At 44.2% G+C, this 27,642-nt stretch overlaps 2 protein-coding genes across 3 annotated transcripts in view; one reads left to right on the top strand and one right to left on the bottom strand.

Annotated features, from left to right (window-relative positions):
• The window catches only part of Axdnd1 (axonemal dynein light chain domain containing 1), a 74,011-nt gene extending 67,332 nt beyond the window's left edge, over window positions 1-6,679 (top strand). Inside the window, exons 22-25 of the mRNA XM_028759848.1 lie at window positions 741-842; window positions 4,213-4,295; window positions 5,576-5,817; window positions 6,612-6,679. Coding sequence (XP_028615681.1) covers window positions 741-842; window positions 4,213-4,295; window positions 5,576-5,817; window positions 6,612-6,679 — 495 coding nt within the window. The remainder of the gene's footprint in view (window positions 1-740; window positions 843-4,212; window positions 4,296-5,575; window positions 5,818-6,611) is intronic.
• Window positions 6,680-9,344: 2,665 nt separating this feature from the next.
• Window positions 9,345-25,087, bottom strand: Nphs2 (NPHS2 stomatin family member, podocin). Of its 2 annotated transcripts, XM_028761200.1 has the most exons (8): window positions 24,755-25,087; window positions 22,669-22,772; window positions 19,366-19,438; window positions 16,989-17,071; window positions 15,397-15,600; window positions 14,191-14,246; window positions 12,552-12,630; window positions 9,345-11,500 (listed from the first exon to the last, which is right to left on the bottom strand). In XM_028761200.1, exons 1-8 carry the CDS (start codon window positions 25,026-25,028, stop codon window positions 11,222-11,224), a joined length of 1,152 nt encoding a protein of 383 aa, XP_028617033.1. In that variant the 5' UTR covers window positions 25,029-25,087; the 3' UTR covers window positions 9,345-11,221. The 2 variants fall into 2 exon arrangements, with proteins under 2 accessions (XP_028617033.1, XP_028617037.1); XM_028761204.1 differs by lacking the exon at window positions 15,397-15,600 and having other exon boundaries at window positions 11,222-11,500; window positions 24,755-25,028.
• Window positions 25,088-27,642: the final 2,555 nt, after the last annotated feature.

The raw sequence follows: 27,642 nt of genomic DNA, 5'->3' as shown, positions 1-27,642 counted from the left end.
ACCTGCAGGTGTACTCATCCTTCCAGGTGTAGCCACACCTGCAGGTGCACTCAGCCTTCCAGGTGTAGCCACACCTGCAGGTGTACTCAGCCTTCCAGGTGTAGCCACACCTGCAGGTGCACTCAGCCTTCAAGGTATATCCACACACTCATCCTTGTGACTCTTTTTTCTAAACCCAAATATACTCCATTAGCTTTATTCATTCACCTCTTACTAACAGCCACACAGTCTACCCCACACCCTGCTGTTGCTTTTTTCTCCCTTTATTACTAGATTTTCCAAAAGGAAGTTTAGGTCCTTTATATAACTTACCTGTATAAAGGACATGCCAGCCTATAAAAAAGACTTATATAGGTGTGGCCCAGACTAGAGGTGGATCTTTTCACCTCAGAAGATCTGGATTAAAACTAGGTTTTCCCACTTGAAATGATTTAAAATCCATCACAGATGTATCCAGCTGCTTTTGAATATTAGTTCCTAGTATCCAGATGCAGTCAAGCTGACAACCAACAGTAGCTCTCCCAGTTTTAGAGGTCTGGGATGAATCCCCTCGGTTTATTCATAATTGTCTCCTCCTGTCCCCAGTCCTCCATCCCCATCTTTGTCAGTGTTGGGAGCACACTTTCAAACACTGCGAATGGAAACAAACAGGAAGCTAAAGTTTTCAACAGGCTCTGGGTGATTTGCTGTGCTGTGTCACACTGGCTGGCTAACAGGTTCTTGGCTTTCCTGTGCTCTAGGAGCCTACGCCGTCTACAAATGAGAAAACCATTCGATACATTAAGAAAGATGAAAATGTTCATTGCAAACCTCTGTTTGAAGAAGGCATATTTTTATCCTGGGTATGTAACTTAAACCCAACTAAGATATCTAAAACTCCTTAATATTCTTAGAAAACAATATGGGTCTAATGTAGCTTTTAAGCATGCCTCTCAGGTGACTCCTAGTTAATGTATTTTGCAGATTTTTTTTCTTCTTCCAGCACTGTCTTTAGAGGACTCTAGTTTTTCCATTTTGACTTAAGAAAAAAAATCCAAAACCAAAAACCAAAACAAAACAAAACATTTTCATTCTCTTTCTTCTGTGTCTCCATAGACAGCTCACTCAAGGACCATGGTAGACTTTCTTCTGTGTCTCCATAAACAGCTCACTCAAGGACCATAGTAGACTTTCTTCTGTGTCTCCGTAGACAGCTCACTCTAGGGCCATGGTAGACTTTCTTCTGTGTCTCCATAGACAGCTCACTCTAGGGCCATGGTAGACTTTCTTCTGTGTCTCCGTAGACAACTCACTCTAGGGCCATGGTAGACTTTCTTCTGTGTCCGTAGACAGCTCACTCTAGGACCATGGTAGACTTTCTTCTGTGTCTCTGTAGACAGCTCACTCTAGGGCCATGGTAGACTTAAGCAGCTCTAACTCATAGCAGCTTCTAGCTCTCTGCAGAACACCATTACTTTAGGAATCTGTGGTGGGCTTCATTCCACCAGACTCCTAAAATCTGGTGCTACACTTTCTGTGTGCATTCATAATGTATATTTTTCTGTGTTTGAGGAGGGGAAATATGCATCACCAAATTGCTCAATCAAAAAAAAATTAGGAAACTCTCAATTGTTTGCCTGGATGGTTGCATGTAGAAGTGAGGGAGCATGTCAGCAAAATGGTGGAAGGCAAGTAGAGCCCTTAGGTGGGGATCAGGCCTAGGGTGGAGGTGTTGCAATGAGTTCATCCAAGATCATTGTAGGCGATAAAATCCACCAAAGGTAGACAGAACTTGCATAAGTCATGTTGGGCCAGTTGGCATGAGGGGAGTGCACAGGGATTATAAGCACATTATCCCCGAATTGGAGCCCTGTGAGAAGTTTCTGAAAGTAGTGTTCTGTATCTGTCACTACAACTCCGAGTCAGATTTAAGAATGATGGTACAAATGGAACACAGCATCTTAAGGCACGTTCTTTGAAAAGAAAATGCAGAGCTGCCAGGCCCAGCCAACACAGTTCTTTCCTGAAGTAAAAACCCTGCTGTTCCATCCAGAGGAGGCACTGGGATTGGGCTTTGGAGGCAGGCAGAAAGCTGAGAGGAGCTAGAAGCCTGTAGTGAAGCCTATGGGAGCAAAATTGAGGACTGCTGCCCTGGGGCTCACTGCTCTGGGATGCTGCCTATGTTAGTCAGCTTCCTATCCCCGTGACACAGTGCTCGAGAAAGCCAGTCAGAAGGAAGAAAGATTGCTTGTGCTCCAGGCTTCAGCCGACCTCCATCCCTCAGCTCCAATGTGTCAGTGCTGCAGTGAGCAAACAAGTTTGGCAGAGAGCCTGCGCTGGAACAGGGCTGCCTCCTCTGTGGTGGGAAATGTGAGAGGGAGAGAGGAGGGTATGAAGGACATAGGAAGAGGGAGAGAAGGAAGAGAGGAAAAGTGGGAGAGAGAGGAAAGAAGAGGAGGTGAGAGGGAGGGAAGGGAGAGGGAGAGAAAAGGGAAAAGGGGCCAAAATATACCCTTCAAGTCAAGTCACAAGAGACCCAACTCCCAAAATCTCCATTATGTCTCAAACTGCCACAAGCTGGGAACCAGATGCTTAGCATATGGCCGTGGGGGACATTTCAGATAAGCAGTACTTACTTGCCTCTCCTCCCTGGGAAAGGCTTCATTTTATTAACTCTGAAAATGTTTAGCATAGCAACATTTTGGGTCCCTGTCTGGGATACAATTATTATAATATCTCTCGCTACAGAGCAAACAGCCCAGACTCTGAGATTTCAGACCAACTGGTAGAGATACGGAATGTTTAAACTCAGCAGGGACCACCAGAGGGCTATGCTGAGTCTTAATGAGAGGGCTCAGCTGTATGAACAGGGCTTCCTGTAGCTCAACTATTCTAGCCAGCAAGCAACACATTAGAAACAGGCTACGAAAGGGTCATCTCAAATTCTTGGGTCCTGACTGTCCACAAGGAATCATAGACATATCAGAGGATTTACCTGACCATATGTGAATACTCTTGGAAAGGCAAGCAGGAGACAGACTTGGGTTCTGCCATATTTTTAATCCAAGATTGGATATTCTTCCCTTACCTATCATTTGAGCTGAAGGAATGGTCTGAATTTTCATACCATAGTACTATATATACCCCAGGTATAGTTGTTAAGAGCAGTGACTGATTTATCCATTTTATAAAAACAATAGGAAAGGGCCTTTAAAAGATAGCTTCAGAAAAAATGTGTCAAAAACATACAGGACACAAAATCTGGCAGGGAGTTTGGTGCTAAGAATGGTATCTATAGATGGTGGGCCTGGATCCAGACCTTTTCAGAGGCACTTCTGGGGCAGAGAGGTTAGTCCAGTCCAAAGCCCCTAGGAAAGCTGAGAAGAGTGAGCCCCACATGCCAAAGGTAGAAGGTCCCAGCAAGAGACTAGCTTAAAGCTACAGTGTATGGGCGTAGGTAAGGAAAGGCCACGTGCACTTTTACGAGCTGCCTCCACGTTCATCTCTGTCACTCAGGCAGAAGAGTGTAAATTCCAGAAGGAGGTCATGAATACAAACAAGGCATGCCAGGCAGTAGATGTAAACTCTTTGCTGCATACAAATCAGTGTGCAGACCTACCCCCAATATTTTCTCTGGTTGGCAAGATTTACACCTTTAAGCAATTATGGCATTCCCTGAGGAATGTAAAAATCTTTCTGGATTTTGCAGTGTTTTGCAGGAAGTGAAATTATAAACAGTGAATTATGAATAATTAACTGTGAATTGCTTCCTTTTTTTAAAGTTCATTAGAGGCATGTTTACCCTTCTTACTTTTCAAGCCCTTCCACATTTCTTTTTTTGTTGCTTCTCCTCCTACCTTTCCTTCTCCCACACTAATGTCTTTCCCGTCTACTGTATGTGATTAATTTGGAATCTGCTATGCTATCTGACCACAGGCAATGCCTATCGAGTTTTTGTGTTTGGATTGTGAGCAATCACCTACTAGATAGTAATGAGCAACAGAAAAGAATATTTTAGCCGGGCAGTGGTGGCGCATGCCTTTAATCCCAGCACTTGGGAGGCAGAGACAGGCGGATTTCTGAGTTCGAGCCCAGCCTGGTCTTCAGAGTGAGTTCCAGGACATCCAGGGCTGCACAGAGAAACCCTGTCTTGAAAAAAAAATAATATTTTAGACAATTCCTGAAGACATAGACCATTAATTGTTCTGTCACCTCACACATTTTCTTTGTCAGAGAGAACCAGCTAGTCACGGCGTATTGGAGCCAAAGTATCTTGAAATAATGAGTGTAATTGAACATATGCAGGAGAAGCTAATGTAAGTATGGATACCACGCTGGTAAGAGGATAAAGACTGTTGGCCAGGAGCTTGGCCAAGCCGTCCACACTTCTTAGCTTACCTCTGTCCTGCTTGTTTTGGTCTCACTAGTGGGATGAATATCTGAAAACCATTGGCTAAAGGCGGTAAACTGTACTGCTGTGGTAAGAAAATCTTTCCTTAGCCCACAGTGGAGATAGTAGCTGGTACAGATATTTGTAATGTGTACATATGTCAGGAAGGGCATGCAGAGCCATCCAAGTCAATGTATCTGTGGGAGATGACTTAAGGAAAAGACTGGAGCTGGAAGAGAGGAATGTGCTTGAGAAAGAATGTTCTATAACCTAGAGTTGGGCGTACAATACAGTCAAGATGGCTGACAAGTATGAGAAGACTCTTTCATACAAATATGACATGTACCCTACACTTAATGTTTGTTACATTTACTTTGTGTGCTTGTATGTGTGTGTCTATCTGTGTGTCTATGTATGTGTGTGTGTTTGTGTGTGTATATGTATGTCTATGTGTCTATATTGGTATCTGTGTAACTGTGTGTGTGTGTGTTTCTGTGTGTCTATGCATGTGTGTGTGTATATATATATATGTATGTTTGTGTTTCTGTGTGTATGTATGTGTGTATATGTGTATATGTGTGTATGTGTATATGTGTATCTGTGCATATGTGTGTATATGTATGTCTGTGCCTATGTATCTGTATGTGTATCTATGTGTGTGTTGCATGGGGAGATCAAAGGATAGCTTCTGGAAAGTCAGTTCTCTCTTCTGGCATATGGGATTAACTCAAGGTTGTCAGGCTTGGCGGCAAGTTCTTAGGGCACTAACCCTCTCACCAGTCCTACCATGTACTCTCATAAGTAGAAAGTATATCTCAAACTGGTTTTCTTGATTATAAATTCCAGTTTTAGAGGTGTTAGAAAAGAAGAGACATTATTGAGTTTAGTTTGTTGAGTTCTATTAATTATCTGAAGCTAAAAATCAACTACTGATGAGGGTTCTCTGGCTACTGAATTCTCTGGGAATTTCAAACATACCAAAGTCCAATCTCACTTAGACATGAGAACTATGGTATACTCCGATGTGGTGTGGAGTAGCTCCAAGGCCTCAGGGCTCCATTTGCTGCTGATGTTCTGCTTCCCGTGTCTGCACACTTCAGATAGGCGCATCTTCTCTCCCGAAGCTCTCACACGGCTTTCTGTAGGAAGGAAGGATCCCGTCTCACCACCCTCTGTTGTTGTTTCCCTGGACTTCATCCACACCAGAGAGATGGACGCCAGGGCCAGAGAGGCCGAGGAGAGGTTCGACGAGGTGAATGAGCAGCTCCATCACACCCTCATAAAGAACAGAGACCTGGAGAAGGAGCTAGAAGAGTTGGTGAAGAAAACCACAATGGGGTCACAGGTAAAGACAGAAGGCACCAAGGAGGACAATGAGGAGGACGGAGGTGAGGAAGATGGAGAGGAACACCAACAAGTAAAGAAGTCCCCAAAATCTGCCAAGAAAGGTGAGACTCGTTTTTGCATTTTTATGAAGAAAACGTGACTGCACCACAAATATTTTAAAAGAGCATGAGTATTTTACATTTATTCATATATTTTACAGAAGCTCCACATGCACAAATACATGTATGTGCACCCCTCACATGCACACATGCATACATGCACACAAGTTTTAAAAGATAAAAGGAGATTGATAGAGGATGACTCCTGACATCAGCGTCTGGCCTTTACACACGCACAGGTGACCATTCCCATAATGCATGCAGCACACACATACACATATTGCACATACACCACACACACACACACACACAGAGTACAGCAGGCAAACAAAGGTGACTATGTAGAGATGACACGAGCTGAATCCTTCATACAACCTCTGTCAATTCCCCCTCATGTTTAGTCATCTTTTAATGTCTGTGCTCTGAGAGCAGGCTTGATGGCCAGAGGTCTCCTGTCCTGATCCCAGGGGTGCATCTCATAGAGCCTGTGTGTTCGGGAGGCTAGAGAGAGGGGGTAGGAGACTGCAGAGAGGCACAGAAATGAGTTAGGACACTGAAGACTAACTCTGCTTGAATATTCTCTTCTTTGTTTCTTGCTGCATAATCCTTTATCCCAGAACCATGAAATCGAGTAATTAACTGGCCACACATAATTCTGAATAACCAATTTAGTCATTAGTTGGATTGGACTTATTCAGGCCAAATGGCATTTAAAAACTTTTTTTTTAAAGTTAAAAACCTTTAGTACATATAGGATACCAGTCACTAACATATTCTAATTGTTTTTGTGTTTTTAGAAGCACAGTCCAAGGACGGGTCTGAAGCATCTGGAAGTCGGACCAAACCTAAGACCAAATCCAAATAGCCTCCCTAGAGGCTGGGGTTCACAGTGGCTGTGTCCCTGAACATGCGTAAGCATTGCTGAGCTGTAGTGTTGGCAATGCAGCGCACATGGATGAACTCCCTTAGCAACAGCCATTAGAAAAGCCATGCCACCAAGCAGCCATGCCACCAAGCAGCCATGCCACCAAGCCAAGAACATTTCCCTTTAGAAGCATAGCAGAGGCCATAGGAAGTCAGTATCTGAGTTTACTTGCCAGATTAAAAACGGCTTATGAGAAAGTATGCTGGCCTCTTCAGTTGCTTTCCCCTGAGCTCTGTTAAAAGCATTCATTTCTATGAAGAAAATAATCCCGTAGACTCAGCCCAGGAAGGAAGGAAATAAGAAGCTTTAGGTCCTGGCTTGGCAGAGAGAATCCTGTTCCTTTGTTTACATTTCAGCCACAGATCTGAGTTTTCTGACTGTAGGCACTCTTATGATAATCCTTCATGATAATCCTCTAACTAGGTAGGGGAAACATGATTAATCCCATTTCTTAGAAAATAAGACTGAGGCCCAGAAGGGCTATCAGTCCTCCTGAGCTCACAGGCCTGATGGTTGTCAGAATCCCCAGCTGGCTGAATTTTGTGTATACTGTGTTCCTGGCCATGGCTCCCGCGGCTTCCTCAGCACAACAGTGTGTTGCTGGAGACTCATCAGAATCTGTTTTCTTTCTTTGACGACCTCATTCATCTGTCCTTTCCATGTCCCCGACTCTGTCCAGGCATGGAAGATGGTCTGTCCTATAAGAATAAGCTGGGAATGACAAATGGATGTTGTGGCTGTCACTCTATAGGGCTCCTCCCCACTCAGTGCTTCTGAGCTGCTTGGGTTTGTGGATCTCTCTGGCTCTAGTGGTCACTGGAAAGACCACACATGGTTGATGGCCCTTTGGCTTTCTCTCCTAGACTTTAGACCGTTGCCTGATCTTTCAGATCAGTAAACCACTAACCCCAGAGTACTCAGCTTCATTTACATCGAATCCCTGGGCAATTTTGAGGGATGGGTTCAACATTGCTTACGAGTTACCTATGCCAACTGGACAGAGTCAATCACACTTTGCGCTTATAGGAAAGGAAACAGGAAATTCTTCAGGCAGTTGAGTATGCTCATGGCCCAACTGACAGCCACAGCTAAAGCTCTTGCGTACAGCTTCCACCTGCCTGTTGGGTCATAGCCCTGCTTTCCTGCTTCCAAAAGACATTCCTCAATGGCCCTGGCAAACCTAGGTACTTTTTATTTTCATACAATTATAGAATACTTTTTATAGATTTTTCTACTCCATAGGAATGAGTGGACATTCTCATACAAATTAGCATATCCCATCGGTGAGCCCAAGAGCCGTGTCCTGCAGAATGTGTCAAATCATTATCAACTACATCAGGTAGAAGGTACTGTCTCTAACTTCCACGTCTACTGCTACCCTGACTATAATGACATGTTTGGAATCCAGAATTTTATTAGTTGGTTGTAAGTCACAGAAACTCACTTTTACAGGATAATTTATTGGAAGAATTTGGGGGTGCTCATAGAATTGAAATCTTTAAAAGCCAAGCTGGGACTAGATAGTGACCAAGCACCTTTGGAAGATCTCTAGTGTAATGGTTGCTTTACCACACCACTGCTGTGCTACTATGAAACAAAATCCAAGCATTTCTTTCATCTTTGTCGTATTCTGCCAAGGTCCCAGGGTCTGAAGAGACAGAGAGTCTGTCTAATGGTCATAGGTCACACCATGGGTATACTAAGGATGCTGTTCTGGTTTCCTTTCTGTTGTGATAAAACACTGACCAAAAGCAACTTATGTGGGAGATGGTGGAGTAGGGCTAATTTCAACTTACACTCCTTAATTGAGAGAAATTAGGACAGTAAGCCAAGCAAGAGCTTGAAGCAGAGAACATGGAGAAGTGCTGCTTGCTGGCTCATTCATTGGCTTATTCTGCTCAGCTAGCTTTCTTTAATAGTGAAGGACCACCTGCTTAGGGAATAGTGCCGCCCACAGCAGACAGGGCAATCAGGTCAATCTCCCACAGACATACACTCGGGCCAATCTGATCTGGGCAATTCCTCAGTTCAGACTCCCTTCTCAGCTAACTCTAGAATGTGTAAAGTTGACAGCTAAAGTTAACATGACAGATTTTTTGTGGTACATTTTACAGACTTTCAGACCTTACTTGAATCTCTTAAGCAATGTTGAGAGAACTCTTTGTTTTCCATCTCTGGCATTAGGCTATTGAGGCCACTTGTGTAAAGGAAGACAGAAGACAGATGGGCAGACACAGCCATGTGACCTCATTTCTAGGAGAGAAGAAACAGATTGGCTACCTTGTGGCTATGACAAATAATTGAGAAAAACAACTTTTTTTTTTTTGCCTCATAGTTCCAATCCAAGGCCAGCTGATGTATCTGGGCTCAATGTGAGGCAGACTATCATGGTGGTGGGGTCATATGCTAGATACTTTTCATCTGTGGTGAACAGGGAGCAGAGAGTAACTGGAAGGAGCCAGAGGCAAAATAAACCCTTCAAAAGCATGACCTCATCAACCCACTTCCTCAAGCTAGGCTTAACCCTCCCTAATTCACCACTTCCCCATAGAAATGGAAGGTGGTTTGTGTTGCCTGTCACAGAAGCCAAATGCAGGAACAAGATGAATCATAAAAATGTACTTTATTCAGTGAGCAAGCAACCCGAGATGACAGCAGATTATCATCTCAGACCATCATCCTCACGATCTCCCAACAGGTGATACAGGGAGAGGCAGCCAGCCAATCATGCCAGACTCACTCTTATCCCTCCGGTCAAGAGGTCGACCACATTTTTGAGGCATGTGATGATACCTGACTTCTCCTCCTATTATTTTTTGTATTTTCTCCTCTTTGTGTAGATGTTTGGGCCCATATACTTATTGAAACTCTAGGTCAAGTTAGTTTCTGTTGGTATCAACAGTGTTCTCACCCAGGAGTACCTAGGCTGTGGAAAGTGGTTAACTTGGAACAAACCATTAGCAGTGTATGCTAAGCTATCAGTGCTGTATGCATATGAAGAGTCCTTTGGACAATACTGAATACAAATATGTCTTTGTATTACAGAGTATGCCAGTGTCCATGTCTGTCCTTTCTGTGCCCCCTCATTCCCTACTGTCAGTAGTAACTCTTGTACCCACAAGATCTGTATCACATACAGGATATGATGTGGACACATATCGATTATCAATACAACTTCTTATCAGTAAGAGAATTCTCTGACACCTAGTTCTACACATTGTAGTACATGACAGCAAGCAATTAGGACTTGGTATGAATAATTCTGCAAAATTACAGTTATGAAGTACAGTTATGAGAAAACAGGTTTTTGGTTGGGGTCACCACACCATGAGGAGCTGTATTAAAGGGTGGCAGCATCAGGAAGCGTGAGAACCACTGGACTAGGCTTTATTTACTTTTTGGAACATTGACACAAGTGACTAAGTTTTTGTTGTTGCTTTGAGACAGGGCATTGCTATGTAGATGTGAAGGTTGGTTTTGTTTGCCAACTTGATACAACCTAGAATAACCCCAGAAGAGACTAATGAGGGGTTATCTACATCAGGTTGTCCCACGGGAATGTCTGTAAAGAGACTATCTTTAAGTTAATCAGTGTGGGAAGATCCAGCCTATGGTAGGTGGCAGCACTCCCTAGGCAGGGGAGCCCTGAGCTGGATGAGTGGATAAACTGAGCTGAACTCATACAACCATGTACTCGTTGCTTTCTGCACTGACTGTGACATGACCAGGTGCCCCAGGTTCTTGCTTCCATTCCCACATTGGAAGTGACTAAGAGTTGCCTCAAGTTCCTGCCTTAACTTCTCTACAGGGATGGACTGTAACCTGGAATCGTGCCCTAAAATAAACTCTTTCCCCTTGAAGTTTCTTGTTGCTGGAATATTTTAATCATTAAAACAGAAATGAAACTGGAACAAAACTGCTACTGAGGAAGTGGGGTTGTTGCCACAGCATGCCTGACCACGAGGCTCTTACGCCTTTGGACGACGTTTTGAGAGAGTCTGAAATTTTAGGCTGGAAAAGTTGTTTAAGTCAGCAGTAGAGCTTAATGGGCTGTTTCCATTGGAGTTTGGAAGAATACAGAACAGAGATAGGTCTGTATCTTCAGCCCGGGCTTTCCAGTCAGTGTGATAAGCACACTGATAGGCACTCACAGAAAAGGCTGTAGGACCCACAGAGGCCTTGCCGAAGGAGCCAGGAAACATGCAGTGGAGGGTATTTGAACTAAGTCTTCAGAAATCAAAATTAGACCACCCGTCAATTCAAAACTCTTTCCTGTAATTAATATGATGAGTCAACCCACTTGTGTGGTTGGATGTCTTCGCTGTCACTGTGTTCTCGTGCACGTGGCCATCTTGTGACATCATATGTTCAAAGGGCATTCTATTTGGCAACCAAACAAGTGCAGGGCAGGGGTGGGGACCAAATGCCTCACTCATGGATATGGCTTTATATGGCAGATTCACATTGCTTTTTCCTGTTCACCTACAACATAGGAGAGTCCTTCCTTTTGGGATTTAGTGGTTCAACAGGTTTGGAAGAACTTGGGTAGTTGATGCTTCCTTGTGCCCTGCTGCTGGGAGAAGACAAAAGGTTTATCATGTCAAACGGCAAAGGCAAAACCACGGTGGAAGGCTTCTCTGTGGACAATGACTGAAGTGTGTGCAGGTATCGAAGCTGGACAGCAGCTGGGGTGCCTGACAGAATCTCGGCCGCCATCCTCAGGGACTCTGAAGCAGCCTTCTCCCCTTCTGCAGCAATCACCTACAGAACGCACATGAAGAAACGCAAGGTGAGCACGCTGCTTCACTGCAAGTGAAGTGCTTGGCTTTCAGAGTGACCACGCAAGCAGGTACCACACACCTACTCAGCGTCAGGCGCTGTCAAACTTGGGGTGGTAGACTCAGCCGCTCCCTGATGGACTGTGAGGCATCGGGGAGCAGATTACACTAGTGATCACAATGTAAGGTGGATTTAGTTATGGGTCCTGAAGAGCATAGATGAGTTTAGGGGTACTGTTAATGTGTGGTGTGCTTGAAAACTTAGGGGATCCTGCTTGCCAAGTGAAGGATAAGTGTCAGACTCCCAGGGACAGACATGAAATTATAACTTGGTCAGAAAGAATGGGTAAGGCCGGGCGGTGGTGGCGCACGCCTTTAGTCCCAGCACTTGGGAGGCAGAGGCAGGCAGATTTCTGAGTCCGAGGCCAGGCTGGTCTACAGAGTGAGTTCCAGGACAGCCCTGGCTATAAAGAGAAACCCTGTCTTGAAAAAACAAAACAAAACAAAAACAAACAAACAAACAAAAAAAGAATGGGTAAAGCACTTCAGAGCAGAAGGATCTCGGCACCCTCACAGATGTCACTCAACACTGGGCAGAAAGCTGGATCAGAGATCTAGATGTAAGTGTGCCTTGAAAACTACCTTTCTTCCTTCCTCTTAAAGGTTTTTTGTTATTGACTCTTCTATATGGTCACAGTCTTTTTCTTCATCAACTTAGTTGTTTGAGAGGAATCTGCTTCTCTTCATCCCTTTATTAGAGATGATAGGAGTCTTGGTTATCCAGGGACAATCCCAGCACCAGAGATGAAGGATAGCAAAAGGAGATTTTTAAGGAGAAAGGATAAAAGCAGAAGAGGAGGGGCATGTTGGCAGAAAATTTGGGGAGAGGTTAGGGTACTGCATGGTCAGTCCTGTGAACACATTATCAACAGTGGTGGGAACACAGCCAGATTCCACCCAGTTCCTGGACCACTGGATTCTCAGATGCTCTTGAAAAGCAGAGGCAGAGGATGGAGCTCTCAGGAATGGCTCACCCGCACTTTGGCCTGTCTTTGTGCCTCAGCTTCCACAGCCAGAGAGTGCTGAAGCCCAGCTGGCAACCTCACATCCTTACTGAAAAAGAAGACAGATAATATAGGTATGCACCCTGACCTTAGCAGCCAGAACATTCTCACAGGCTTGCCCGTCTACAGCTGTTTCACAAATAGCAATTTTTAATATAAAGATCTATGTGCATGGATATTTTGCCTGTATGCATATCTGTGCACCACATACATGCCTATCACCCTCGGAGGCCAGAAGAGGGCACCTGGACTTATAGATGCTTGTGAGCTGACTGATGGGTACTAAAAATTGAACCCAGGTTCTTCTGGAATAGTAGACAAGTTTTCTAAATCATTAATATCAATTTCTGAATGAACAGATAAAGCTGGTCCTAGAGTTCTGACATGGGAGGTCGGCAGGGAAGAGCACATCTGGGGTCAGTGCCCAAGTGCAGGGATGGCCACTATAGAGGCTGCATGGGGCTACATTATTCTAATTACACAGCCCATATTTTATGTTCAAAACTTGTGATCATCTTTCTCACTTAAGATCTTGCATAAATCCAAGCTATTAAATTTGGATAATGAAAAACAGCTTTGAAGAGCCATACGATTTAAAACAAAGATCAGAAAAATTCATCTAAGCTTATAAAAGAATATTTGTTTCAAGAGAAGAATTGAACAAATGAGAACAATTCTAATATTCTGCATAGAAAACACAGAAGTAAAATTTCATTACAACACTGTCCATAACAACCCTGAAGATATTTTTACACTAAGTAATGTAAAAACACAGTTTTGTATGGTAATACATTGGAATAATATTTGACTATAAAATGGAATTAAATACTGGTGTGTGCCACACCACAGGTGAACCTTGATAATTTATGCTTGCTAGGCAGTGGTGGCGCACACCTTTAATCCCAGCACTTGGGAGGCAGAGTCAGGCAGATTTCTGAGTTCGAGGCCAGCCTGGTCTACAGAGTGAGTGCCAGGACAGCCAGGGCTACACAGAGAAACCCTATCTCGAAAAACAAAAACAAAAAGATAATTTATGCTAAGTGAAAGGAAGCCAGGCAAAAATCTTTATGCTATGACTTTTATTTCTGTGAAATGTCCAGAATAACAGGCACATCCACTGAAGAAAAACTTGGGGCTGAGGTGAGGAGGTTTGGGGGGGCGTGATGTAAATATCAAGTTAGACACATTTACATGGATAAAATCACTACACTAATACAAAAACATGTTTAAAATGCTAAGTATTACAGTAAAAAGACCCCTTACTGAATAATTAGAAACAACGGGGATAGTTTGCTTAGATGTTGTAGCAGATGAATCTTGGCTATGATGTGATAGGTCATTTTTCTCTCATATTAATGTGGCCACAGTATTTGAAATGATTTTTTTAGATTAATTTATTATGTATACAGTGTTCTGCCTGCATATATGCCTGCAGGCCAGAAGACGGCACCAGATTACATTATAGGTGGTTGTGAGCCATCATGTGGTTGCTGGGAGTTGAACTCAGGACCTTTGGAAGAGCAGCCAGTGCTCTTAACCTCTGAGCCATCTCTCCAGCCCCTTGAAATGATTTTTAAATATCATTCTTGCCGGTTATTTTCCTACCTACATTTCAGTTCTCTCCACTTTGATGCCCCAAATACAGGTCACCGAGTCCAGGGCAACCTGTGGAGGAGAGAGTTGAGATGCCAGTGAGACCTGCCTCCCCTGGGGGGGAATAAGAGGCACCCCCACCCCTGTGCACCACGGGCCATTGTTCTGTCCCCAGGACATGTCCTTCCATAGGACATTGCTTTTCAATGTCACAATGCCTGGGACAGAGACGTTTAACTTGCACAGGGCTGTTAATAACCACCGAGGATCTAAAGCTGACGTAGGAGCCTGAATAACAGCTCCCAAAGATGCTTATGTCCCTAGGACCCATGACTGCTTCTGGGAGAGCTTTTAGGATGTGATTTCCGATGTGATTAAATCCAAGGTTCTTGAGGGACAGAATCATAAGATTCCGGAAGACAAGGTGATGTGACAGAGGGAGCATGGGTCTGGTGCTCTGTGAAGGCTGGGGCTAAGAAGGCAGAGGAGGAACACAGGTGATCTAGAGGCCCAGAAGGTTGTAGATTCTATCTCAGCCTCCACAGGGAATCTGCCAAGCTCATGCCTAGACTTAAGCCCAGCAAAGACGATTCTGCACTCTGATCTGCAGGACTACCCAAGAGTACAGTAAGCTCATGCTGTTGTTCCCCTGCAGTTCCCCTTATTTCCTGTTACGGTCTCCCATTGACCTGGAAACCCACCCACCAACTAGACCAGAGAGCCCCAGGGTCTTCCTGCCTTCTCATGCTGGGTTGCGTTGCCACACCCAGCTTTTCACATGATTTCTGAGGATCCAGACTCAGGACCTCATACTTCCACAGCGAACACTTAACTCACTGGGCCATTTCTCCAGGGGCAGTTTTTGTACTTTTATCCCCTCCTTTAATTACAAATCAATTAAATATGAACATCTGCGCAGCTAATGATGAAGGGCAGGTAATGTCTGGCCTATGAAAGTCTTACCTGAATTCACCACTATTCACCTTTGGGCATACTATGCTGATCTTTCCAGCTAGAATTAGCATCTGGGAACCATCTTATGCATTGCAGATGAATCTTGCTCCAACCATCCTGCTCATCCCCACCAGTCCTACCCCTCCCACCCAGGACTGCTTCCTGTCATTAGTGTCTGATGCCCAAGGAATGGCATGTCAAATGGCAGAACGCCTTGCACATGGCAAATTTAACAAATGACCATTCATCATTAAACCCATCTTGGTACCGTTACATCTTGGGCAATGCTCTTCCTTTCCAGGAGAATTTCAGTGAGGGATCGATGTGCCAAGAGGCGCTTCATGGTGGTTTGCACCAGGAACTGGATGGCTTTGGACACATGAGCTAGACTGCTTAGAAGAAGAGAGGCATTTTCCATGCGGTAGTAGCAGACAGCGTCGATCTCCATTATAAACATATCCTTGGTTACCACCTAAGTGGAAAAAAGTTTGAATGCAGGCTGGATTCCTATGTGGGAGAGGGGAACTAAGTGCATTTAAAGTGTATTCTCTAGGAGTAAGATTTTTTTTTTTAAAAAAAGAAATAATGGAAGACCTATTCTTTATTCAAAATAGATATTTTTTAATGTATGGAGATTTTATTAAGTGTAGTAAAGAGTCAGACATAGTGGTACTTGCCTCTGGGAGAAGAGAAAGAGGGAGGAAAAGTAAGTATCCTTTAAAGGAAGCCATTTGTATTCACCAAAAGAAAGAATAGGAGAGAACTTTAAACAAGGTAAGAGACAATTTGGGAAAGGCTTATGAATCCTTATCTCTGATAAAGAAATATGGATGTTGGTAAACATCACTAATCATTAGGGATATGCCAATCATTTTATACCTGTTAGGAAGGCTGCCATTTAAGAAAAATGTAACAGGCTGGAGAGATGGCCCAGCCTTTAAAGCTTAGACTCACAACCAAAACGCAGGAAAATATTACAGAAGTGGGGAAAGAAAGTGACAAGTTCTGAAGAGAATGTGGAGAAGCTGGAAATCCTTCACTGCTGGATGAGTGTGGGATGGCGCTACACCGTAGGATGCAGCTACCCAACAGAGAGATTCCCCCAAAACTTAAAAATTGCACATTTGCATGTGTTGACCATGTGCATGTCTTCAAGTTCTTCATATATGTTCTTCAGAGAGCTGTCTGATCTAGCCTCCAGTAGCCTGTGTTCTCTAGAACAACAGAACCAATAGCATGTGTGTACGTAGAGCTATATGACTTTTAAAGGATTAGCTTATGTGATTACGGAAGCTGGTGAAGCCAAAATTTTGAGTCTGGAGACCCAGGAAAGCATTTATATTGCCTCTGCTTCAAGCCAAAGTCAGTTCTTTAAAACCTTCAACTGACTGAATGAAGCACACCCACATTATCAAGGAAGGGTAAGCTGATTTATTAAAACTGTGCGGATATAAATATTAATCTAATACCCCCAAAATACCTGCACAACGTTCAAATCTGTTTAACTAAGTATAGGCCAAATAACTGAGGCCTAGCTTAGCCTAGTAGCTACACAAGATTAACTATCATTAATTCCTTTGTTCAGTTTTTTAAAGTTAGATTGTGGCTTTTGCTGTTTGTGTTGACCTGAATGGACTCCCTCTATATCCTATATATTAAACTCATAAATTATTTGAAAGTATGGTTTCCCATTACATGGGCTACCTTTCACTCTGTTGATTGTCTACTTTGATAATTATGCCTTTAATTCTGATACAGTCCCCATCTCTACTTTTGAGCACAGTCACTTTGCCTCGGGATTGACTTGGATGGTAGACCATGGACATGTCAAGAGAAAAGAAATACACTGTGTTAGCTTACCTCATGGAAAGGTATTTCCAAGGTCTGGAGACGGAGGTCAACCTTGTGATAGGTGTCCAGGCAGGGTAAAAAAAAGAACAGGCCTATAAAAGGGCGTGAGGGAAGGAGCACGTGAGCAAGTGTGAAGGGTGCTGGAGGTGACCTTTTCAGAGCCGGGCTACATTGCTGGCTTGGCCTGTTACCCAGAGACCACTGGGTAGCTTCATTGTAACTAAAGTATTGTCCTGTAATTCTTTATTCAACTGGGGGCGGTTCTGAAGGTAATGCAGGTGGGATAGGGGTGGGGGTGTTACATTGTTAAAAGTAAGTGCAGCATACCAGGTATAAACAGAGATTATTCCAGAAAATTAGACCACTTGGCTACCTTAGGATCATTTTGACCCTTCCAGATCTCTTACATATCTGTCTCTCCAGTAGATTCAATCTCTATTAATTCATATGTGTGAGCGTTAATCTTAATGTGTCTTAGAGCCTTTTGGGTACTGCATAAAATTGTTGCGCTCTCTGAATGCACTGGTGCATCAATTTAGAGCTGACAACCTCTATGTGTTATTTCTAAGAACGCCCCAGGATCACTAGTGTAACAGTTTCATGGTGGCAGCTTGTGTTAGTGAGTTAGTCCTGACTTACCCCAGATGGTATATATACTTCATATGCAGCATCTGTAGATTGGTTCATTGAAAGTTTCCTAAAGCCCACTGGATGATTTAGGACTGTGGTGGTTTGTATAAGAATGCCTCCCCCCCATAGGTGCATATATGTAAATGCTTTGCCAGTAGGGACTGGCTATTTGAGAGGATTAGAAGAATTAAGAGGTGTGGCCTTTTTGGAGGAAACGTGTCACTGGGGGTGGACTTTGAGGTTTCAAAAGCCCATAGCAGAACCAGGTCTCTCTCTCTCTCTCTCTCTCTCTCTCTCTCTCTCTCTCTCTCTCTCTCTCTCTCTCTGACTATAGATCAGGATGTAGCTCTTAGCTACTGCTTGTTACCTTGCTTACCTTGTTTAAAGTTCTCTTCTAGTCTTTCTTTTGGTGAATATAGATGGCTTCCTTTAAAGGATGCTTACTTTTCCTCCCTCTTTCTCTTCTCCCAGAGGCAAGCACCACTATGCCTGACTCTTTACTACCCTTAATAAAATCTGCATGCCTGCCATGCTTCCTGCCATGATGATAATGGACTAAGCCTCAAAACTATAAGCAAGTCCCAACTAAATGTCTTCTTTTATGAGAGTTGCCTTGGTCATGGTGTCTCTTCACAGCAACAAAACAGTGACTAAGACAGGGACCCTTCAAGAGACACAGCTCTGTGGAAACTAGTGCCAGCTCACAGTAGCAAGGATGTATGGGGAAACAGACAGCTAGAACCTTTTCTCAGCCCCAAAAGAGAAGGTTCTTGAAAACCAGGACCATAGCAAGATGTAACGCATTCTGGAACTCTAGAGTCTGGTTTTATTTTGTGTGGACTTGTATATTGGGTTCTGAGTCTTGAAACTCTAATATTTGTGTTTCCTAGACTGGTCTCCATTTTTAACTTGTTCTTGCAGGCATGGGAACTCATATCCTCTTAGTATATGTATAGTGGGATTTCACGCTTTCTTATGCCTTCTTGGCTGTCTTGTATCTCCAAATGCAAACTACTCGACTTCGAAGACTGACCAGACTTCTATCTGTATGCCCTGAAGTCCGGCTGAACCTGCTGTGGGTTTTCAGATCCTAGAGATCAGGAACATCTTATTTCTCTAGTCCCTGGTAGTTAACACACTGTCTGAGACACTAGGATTCAGTCTGTGCCTCTTTTCCCAACTACATACATATTTGTTACTAGATGCTGAATTTTGCTTTGAGCTCCATGACAATCAACTAGCTCTAAGTTTCCCTGAGAAGTCACAGGCTTCTGACTCTACACACACTGTACTCAGGCCAATCCTGAGCTATGGGTCTGAAGCTGACTTGCTGTTCCAACTAGACTAGCCCTGGTGTAGGGTTCTCTCCATACGTTCTGGAGGTCACATGGTTCTCTCTCGGCCACCTGTGACCTATAAATAATGCTTTCTATCATTTCATGACAACCTGCCCTATAATTAACAGATTAAAATACAAATATCTTTTTTTTTCAAGACAAGGTTTCTCTGTGTAGCCCTGGCTGTCCTTGAACTCACTCTGTAGACCAGGCTGGCCTCGAACTCAGAAATCCTCCTGCCTCTGTCTCCCAAGTGCTGGGATTAAAGGTGTGTGCCACCACTGCCCAGCTAAAATACAAATATCGTGACTCAAATAATTTCATATAATCTAATATATAGATGATAACTATGCATGGATTAAAGAAATCATCAACGCATGGGATGGGATAAAATTTTAAAAAGCATAGAGGATAATTACCAGGACCTTTGGCTCTTCCAGGAAGCAGATGTCCCAGTCGGAATATAATTACTCTTTCATACTCTTGCACAACCTAAAGGGACATGAAATGCTTTCAAATGATTTCAAAGGGGGAAAAAAACGCTTCAAAAGACCTTTGCATGAGAGTGATTCTAGGTTACAGAAATCTTTTGTTAGCCAGGCGTGGTAGTGCATGCCTTTAATGCCAGCACTTGGGAGACAGAGGCAGAGGCAGGTGGACCATTGTGAGTTCAAGACCAGCCTGGTCTTCATTGTGAATTCCAGGACAGCCAGGGCTACAGAGAGACCCTATCTCAAAACAAAACAAAACATCCTTTGAGAACTAAGAACAAGGCTAGACATGGAGGTTCATATCAAATATCTCAGCACTTGGGGGAGGCAGAGGCAGAACAGGAGGAATACCTGTGTGGTGTTGTCTACATCATAGATTCCAGGACAGCCAGTATTACACAGACCTTGTCTCAAAAAGGGGGTGTAGGAATTGGAGAGACTGCCCAATGCACAGTGTAGTGAGAACCCAAATTTCAACATGTAGAACCTATGTAAAGCTGGACATGATAGTGCGTGTTCACAACCCAAGCGCTCCTACAGTGAGCCGGGAGGCAGAGACTGATGAAGCCCAGGAGGCCTGAGGGCCAGCTAACTTGATGTACACAGCCAAACAACAAGAGACCCATCTCAAACAAGGAGAAAAGTAAGGACACTTGAGGTTCTCCTCTGACCTCCACCTGTTCACTGAGGCGAGTGGTCCCCCATCTCATCCACTCACACACAGACAGACACAGACAATAGATTTCTATTAATATTTAGCAGTTTAAAATCTATACACAGTAAGTGTAGACATCAGTGAGACAGGACATTGTCTATGTTAATCAAACTGTGATATGAAATAATTATATGCCAACAAATTAGCTTAGAGAGACACAAACTACCCAAACTGACTCAAGGAGATGGAGAACTGAAGACATACGAATTCTACATTAATTTAAACTTCCTTCTGCCAGGGATGTAAATTGGTCCCCTCTTGCAGAAAACAGTATGAGTATTCTTCAAAAAATAAAATCCTGTCACCAGTAATCTATCAGAAAATATACATAAAGAAAATGAAGTCATTATTTTTATTTTTTGAGACAGAGACTCACTATGTAGTCCTGGCTGGTCCAGAACTTGCTATATAGACCAGAGTGGCCTTGAACTCACAGATCCTCCCACCTCTGCCAACAAGAGCTGGGATGGAAGTCACTGTCTTGATGAAATACACTGCTGCATGTTCATTGCAGTATTATAACAATAGTCAAGATAAGCCAAGTGAAGATGCAGATACCATAAGAAAACTATACAACCATCTCTCTCATGGGTATACGTGATACGTGCAAAACAATCCAAAACAAAGCCAGTAGCCTACATCCAGAAACACACAAAAAGATTTTACATTACAACCAAGTGGTGTGTGTGTGTGTGTGTGTGTGTGTGTGTGTGTGTGTGTGTGTGAGAGAGAGAGAGAGAGAGAGAAAGAGAGAGAAAGAGAGAGAGAGAGAATAAGTGTGGATGTGGAGGCCATAGGTCGAAGGACAACCTTGGCTATTGTTATTCAGTCACTATCCAGTTTGTTTTTAATACTTTCTCATTGGCCTGGAGCTCACCAAGCTAGGCTAGTCAGCTGGAGAGCCCCAGGGACCCACCTGTCTTCATGTCTGTGCCGGCTAGTTTTATGTCTACTTGACATAAGCCAGGGTCATTTGGAAAAGGGAAAATTCAACTAAGAAAATGCCCTTAGTGTATTGGCCTGTACACAAGCCTTTCTTGATGATGTGGGAGGGTCCAGATCACTGTGGGCAGTGCCACCCCTGGACTGGTGGTCTTGGGAGCTATAAAAAAGCAGACTCCATGGTCTCTGCATCAGCCCTTGCCTTCAAGTTCCTGCTCCATTCGAGTTACTGTCCTGACTGCCTTCAAAGATGCACTGTGATAAGCAAGATTGAGTTCTCTCCTCTCACCTTCTTGGTCATGATGTCTCATCATAGCAATAGAAAACCCAACTAAGACACCTTCCTATTGCTAGGGAAGAGTACAAGTGTGCACTATGGTGCCTGCCTGTTTATTTTTTAGTGTGGGTTCTGTGGATCAGTCTCAGGTCTGCAAACTTGGGCAGTAAGCACTTGAGCAACTGACTGCTCACCGAAGGCCCCCCCCCCCGTTGGATTTTTAACATCCTAAAATGAACAAACATAGTACATCCTATCAGTATAGAATAAAGACCAGACACCATGTGAAAATTTCAATCGACGAGAAAAAAATGTCATGTGATACAAGCCAATGCAGTCTAGTGGGGAAAGGATGGGAAGGGGTTTGTCAAGGCCATGGGATGCTGTGAGGAATATGAGCAGCAGCAGCCCTACCTACATCTGTAGTGTCTGGCCATAATTCCACTCTTCCCTGGCAGCATTAGCCAATATAGGAAGAAGAAGGTTGGGAGTGCTGGGGCCTGACCATCTCTGCCCACTATGGTGGTCCTATGAAAGCAAACTTTCCTTTAGGGTTCTTTTTTAATCAGGGCGTGGCTGTTTGAGAGCTGTACCACACACAGTCTGGTGGTTCTTTCCTGTGCTTCCACTTCTATCTCAAGTGTCAAACTATGTCATTAAAGATGTCCCCTGTCTTTAATTCTTATTCTCTATCCTCTAAATCCTTTGGGCTTCTAATTTCATCTCTCAGCATGTGCTTCCTGAGCAGACCCAGATCTTCATTCACTACTGGGATCAGTATATGTAAAATACTTGTGGACCAAATATACTTGTCTCTCCTGGTTTGTAGAAGCTGCCTGAGATGGTTCCCTGTAGTGTCAATGTAGACGATCTGATCCAAGATGATCTTGTGTCATTGAGGATGGATAAACTAAGAAGCTCCTGAAGGCTCTCTCAGTCTAACAGCGATGTCGTGTGTGTGTGTGTGTCCCTGTATACACAGAGAGACAGACAAAAAAGCACACCACACACACACACACACACACACACGATTTGCTAACATACTGTCCTAGCCATGACAGAAGACCTACACCAACCTTCTGCCTGTGGGAAATGTAAAAGTGAAAGCAGAGAGTGCTTAGGAGCATGGCGGGGAAGGACAGGTTGTGAGAATGAAAAAGGTTCATGGTTACATTGAGCCAGGTCTTGAAGGAAGAAGAGTTCTCTTGGGAGGTAGATAAGTATCAAACACAGACTGAGAATGGCCTGTCTATGGAGACAACAGAAAACCATCTCGTGGGTTCATGCAAGAACTCACCTTTATGCAGAACCAGATGGAAAAGGGGAACGTTATGATGATGAAGATCAGGGAGGTGAGGACAAGAAGCCACTCACAGGCCCCTAAGCCAGAGGGCTTGATCCCTAGGGAAACAATTATATTGAAACATCACCATATGCACTGAACAGCATTTGCCCATCTAGTGCTCAGTATTAGAGTCAGAGCTGTTTGGAGACATGTTTGGAAAAACTGGAATGAGCCAGGCATCCAAATGATCAGAGTTCCCAGGTCTGGGGTATTGTCCATGTGAAGGACTGTGGGGGCCAATGGGAGGCGGAATAAACTGGATAGGCAAGGAGGACTGGGGGATTGGAAGGCCAAGGAAACCAGTTGGTTCCAGTTCTAGTTCCACTCATTACAAAAGTCCATGGATGCCTTCTAGGCAGGGATCAGGACCTCTTTAAAACCTAATTTCCTCACTATATAATGGGATTTTGACTGATTATAATCTCATGATGAGCTCATGAGCTATATCTGATACATCAGCTCAAAGGTAAAATGGCATATACATATAAAGATGCCAGCTCGTGCATGACATGTCTGAGTTCTTACTGTGTGAAGCGTCTGCAAGCTCCTGGTACTGCCTGCCATGTCTGCCTTTCTTCCTTTAGAGTCCCTTTAATGGATTAAGGTGTTCTACAGACTTTGGGAGTCACCTATTTAGCATAGTATTAGGCTGTATCTGTAAAAAGGTGACATGAAACTGGGACAGTTCACATCCACTATGCTTCAATTTAATACCAGACTCTTCAGAGAACATCTAGGCTTTCAGGGCTGGGTTGAGACAGTTAAGGTGACCCACTGTTTGGATTGGGAACCTGCTATCTCTACCTTTCTAGCCTTACCCAGACCATCATGTAAGTTGTACCCCCAGCCCTATTAATCCTGTTCCTTTAGTAAGTTCTGCCTAATTAATTTCTCAAGGCATCTTCTCTGATCTGTGATATGTAACTAAATAACTCAAAAACAAAGCACCCAGTGTGTGCCGGCCCCATAGAAAGGGCTCCACAGTGGGGCCCCTCCCTTGCCTACTTCCCTGCTGTGGTCTGGCACATGCTAACCTGTACTTCTATAGCACTGGACCCAATGACCTCTCCTAAGGACCAGAGGGGTATCGAGCAAAAAAGTATGAGCAGCAGGGCACACTTACACTGTAGCCCAACTGCAGGTGTCCACAAATAGTAGCTGTCTATGATCCAACATATATTGCATTGCTGGTAACTAGGAAATGTTAACTCTCCACGTAGCCAGCAGACAGCAATATAATATGCTGTTTCTTACTTTTCTCAAGCATCTGCTAGTCTTTAATTTGGGCATAATGACTTTTTTCTTATATTTGTTATGAAAAGGACTGGACATAGATATCTTTCCCCCTAAGTGTGGTGGCACCCACAGAGGGAAAGGGACACCTTTCTTCCCATCTTCCACTGTGTACAAGAGTGCTCTTTTTTAGCTCGAATGGATTTAGCTGAGATTGTGCAAAGTGCGTTGGAAGGCTTATTTTAGTCCCACATCTACCCTATGAAACATACGTTGTGGTAGATAGTGACGGCTCTTTCTGTGGTCACACTGCTGGCAAGTGGCTAGGCTCAAATTTAAACTCAGGTCCGGCACTTTGACTTGGCTCTGCTGCCTTTGAGGTTTGAGGGTCAGGTCAGGGGAAGTCACTCCAATGAAAGATTAAAATACTCTTAGACTTAAGACTGACAGGTGAGGATGCAGGAAGAGGAGGGACACGGTTACTGCTCAGAGCCATCCTATAAAGTGCTATGTCCACAGGTCCAGGAGCACCATTGCACGTTGACTGGATCCAGTCCTGGACAACTCTCTCTCCCAACTTCAGTGGTGGCTAGGGACAAAGTATTAGCTGATGTTGCTATTTGTATTTCATTTGATGCACTTTGGTCTCCATCACTAGGCCAAACTCACGCCTTCTCCTCCCCAATCCCCACCCTGACCCGCGCGCATCTGTCTGGCTTTGTCACAGTGGGGCAACTCACTGCTCTTGTCTGACACCTCTCGCCTATTCTCCATACCTTCTTCACATCCGATCTACTTTCCGTACCTTCTTCTGGTCGCTCGCTCTCCAGCAGTGCCACCACTTCCGTGCCCTCCTCACCCGGGCCCCGAACCTCGTCCACGTCCACTACTGTGGCGGCGGGAGCTCGGGGCTCCCCCCGGGTCCCAGTACGCCCGGCGCTCTGCCGCTCTGTTCCAGCATCCGGGCGCGCACGGCCTCTGCTGCCCCTCCCGGCCTTTGCCTTCTTGTCATCCCTAGAAGAGGACCTGCCACCTCTCCCGTGGGCCTCTCTGGAAGAGCTCCGTGCCCTGCTCTCCATTCTCAACGCAGAGAGCACGACCCCGGAGCCAGCAGCTGGCAGAGTCGCAGCCCCAGCTTTGTGAGGGCTGGGGAGCGACCCCAGGACCCTAAGGACCTTGCTGCGGGGAGGGAGGCACGGAGGGCGGGGCCTGAGGTGGCCATACCCACACCTAACCCAACTGCTGTTCCTTTATAGAGGGTCTGGGTGGAGCCAGCGGACCCCTAAGACAGACAAGGTGTGATGCTCTCAGAGGACCTGGGTGGGAGATTCCTGGTGCACCTGGTTGCTTTGAGAAAGACCACAGCAGGCTCTGCGTAGGTGGTTAACTGTGTGAAATAGGACATGAGGTACTAGGGGACCTGCTTTAATTTCTGTGTTTAGAAAGGTTCGCTTTTCTTTCTCAGATCCTGTTACCACGCTTTCTTGAAAGCTGGAGTTCAGGGTTTTCATAGCTCACCCACCAAGCTGCTTCCAGTGGCAAACCCAGGGGGTGCCTCCCCCTTTTCTGGGGGGAACTTGATACGTCCATGGCTTTCTCTTGTACTCCACTGTTTCTGTTTGAAACAGAAGCGTGTCTAGATAACTTTTAAAGCCAAGTTCACAATTTTACTCTAACAGTTGGAATACAGGGTAATAGGTTCATTTACTCTTTAGTTTTGATATTGATTTCATACATGCCACCTTTCCTCTCAAAAACCGTATTTAGAAAACTTTAGTGATGAGACCTTGAAACAAATTGACTTGAAAACTATTGTTTTCTCTCATGTGTTCTAGATAGCTAAGGGAATACAATAAAAACGTAGTTCCCAAGTAACTTGAAAGTATATACAATTCTGACCCTGAGTTTTGATTTTTTAAAAATTATTTTATGTATGGGTGTTTTGCCTGCATATATGTTTGTGTACCTTCTGCATACCCAGTGCCTATAGAGGCCAGGGGACATTAGATCCCCTGGGAAAGAAGTTACAGATCTCCATGTGGATGCTGGGAGTCAAACATGGGCTCTCTGGAACAGCAACTTTCTTGTAACTGCTGACACATCTATTCAGCTCTTGACACTGTCATACACTCACTACATGAGAGGGCAACCATTTAAGAAGTCTGGTCCAATTAGTATTTCCCATCTACAATAGCACACTGAGAAAAGTTCTGTAGCTGCCTTTGGTTCACGGAGAGAAAAGAACTATGATTTTCTTCTCTATATAAAGTACCATAAGAGCCTGCTTACAAGTTGGATGGGGTTACGGATGATGAAACCCATCTGAAAGAAAAGGATGAAGGTCCATGATAAAATGGCTGATTCAGCGTTTTGGAAGGTGGAGGAGCTGGGAAGGGCAGCACAGAGTCAGCAGGGAGCTGGTCAGCCTCCTCCCTGACTGCAATGATGTTTTCCTTCAGATTCCTTTTTAATTGAAAATGTTGCTCATACCTTTGTTGAAATTATTCTATACACTCATAAGCTTGTAATGCTTCACCCCTTGTTTGGATTTGTTGAGCCTGACGTCAGTTAATAGGGCAATGAGGAGGAGGAACTCACTGTGTGAACTTGACTTGTGTGCAAGATGAAAGAGCCAGGTACTCATTCCCATTTGGTGCCTTCAAATATGATATCTGTATAAAAGAAGGAGTGGCCCTACAACTTTGTACATGATTCCATTCATAGAACATAATTTATCAGCATTAGAGAGAAGCTCAAATGTTACCATTTGGGACCTAAGTAAAGTCCGACTTTCTCAATTTTCAGATGTCAGATTGAGCAACTATGGGGGAGCAGCAGGGTCCAGGGAAGTGAGGCTGAGGAGAGCCGCTCCAAGACTTTGGAATGGGATGGTGTGGATTTAGAAAATGTTTCAGAGGAAAGAGAGACGGTTTCTGGATCTACATGAAGCACCTACTTACAACAACTTGGTTCTGTTATGAATGACCACGACACCCTGGCAATCTCTTGATATTTTGGAGCTTGGTAAAGGTTTCCAGAGACTTAGTGAGCTGAGCAGTTGGCCTTTATTACAGCCTCTCTGGAAGACCCACCTTCCAGAAGAGGGTTTGTTAAATCACCGCTGGGGTGGACTTCCTCATTTTGATTCAGTGCAGTTGGGTAGAGTCTGAGATTCTGTGTTTTCTTTTTTGAGACAGGGTTTCTCTGTGTAGCCCTGGCTATCCTGGAACTCACTCTGTAGACCAGGCTGGCCTTGAACTCAGAGATCTACCTGCCTCTGCCTCCCAAGTGCTGGGATTAAAGTTGTGCACCACCACTGCCTGGTTTTGTTCTTGGATGAGCAAAAGGCAGGATGTCTTATATTTAGTGGTGAGTGGTGGAGGAAATGGTAGGAAGAAACGTCTGAAGTGGGCTGTTTATTCAAGAACTGAGCTGTAAAGGAGACACAAGAAAGGGATGCAGCTCCAGGGAAGAGGGTTTGGTTTGGTTTTCTCCCCTCCCTGGCTTGCTATCTCTTTCTATGCAAGATAAAATGAATCAGAACATACTCTTATGTTATAGGAATCTGTAAAGAGATGGAAACACAGAAATGATAACTGAAGAGCAATACGCTCAAGATCCTAAAGGTGCTGAGGGGCTGGAAAGCAGACCCCTCACTCCAACACACACAGAGACCCCTCACTCCAACACACA

The sequence above is a fragment of the Grammomys surdaster genome, unplaced genomic scaffold (assembly GCF_004785775.1).
Source record: "Grammomys surdaster isolate TR1022 unplaced genomic scaffold, NIH_TR_1.0 130, whole genome shotgun sequence".
In the NCBI taxonomy this organism is placed as follows: domain Eukaryota; kingdom Metazoa; phylum Chordata; class Mammalia; order Rodentia; family Muridae; genus Grammomys; species Grammomys surdaster.
This window is presented reverse-complemented; position numbering and strand designations above follow the sequence as displayed.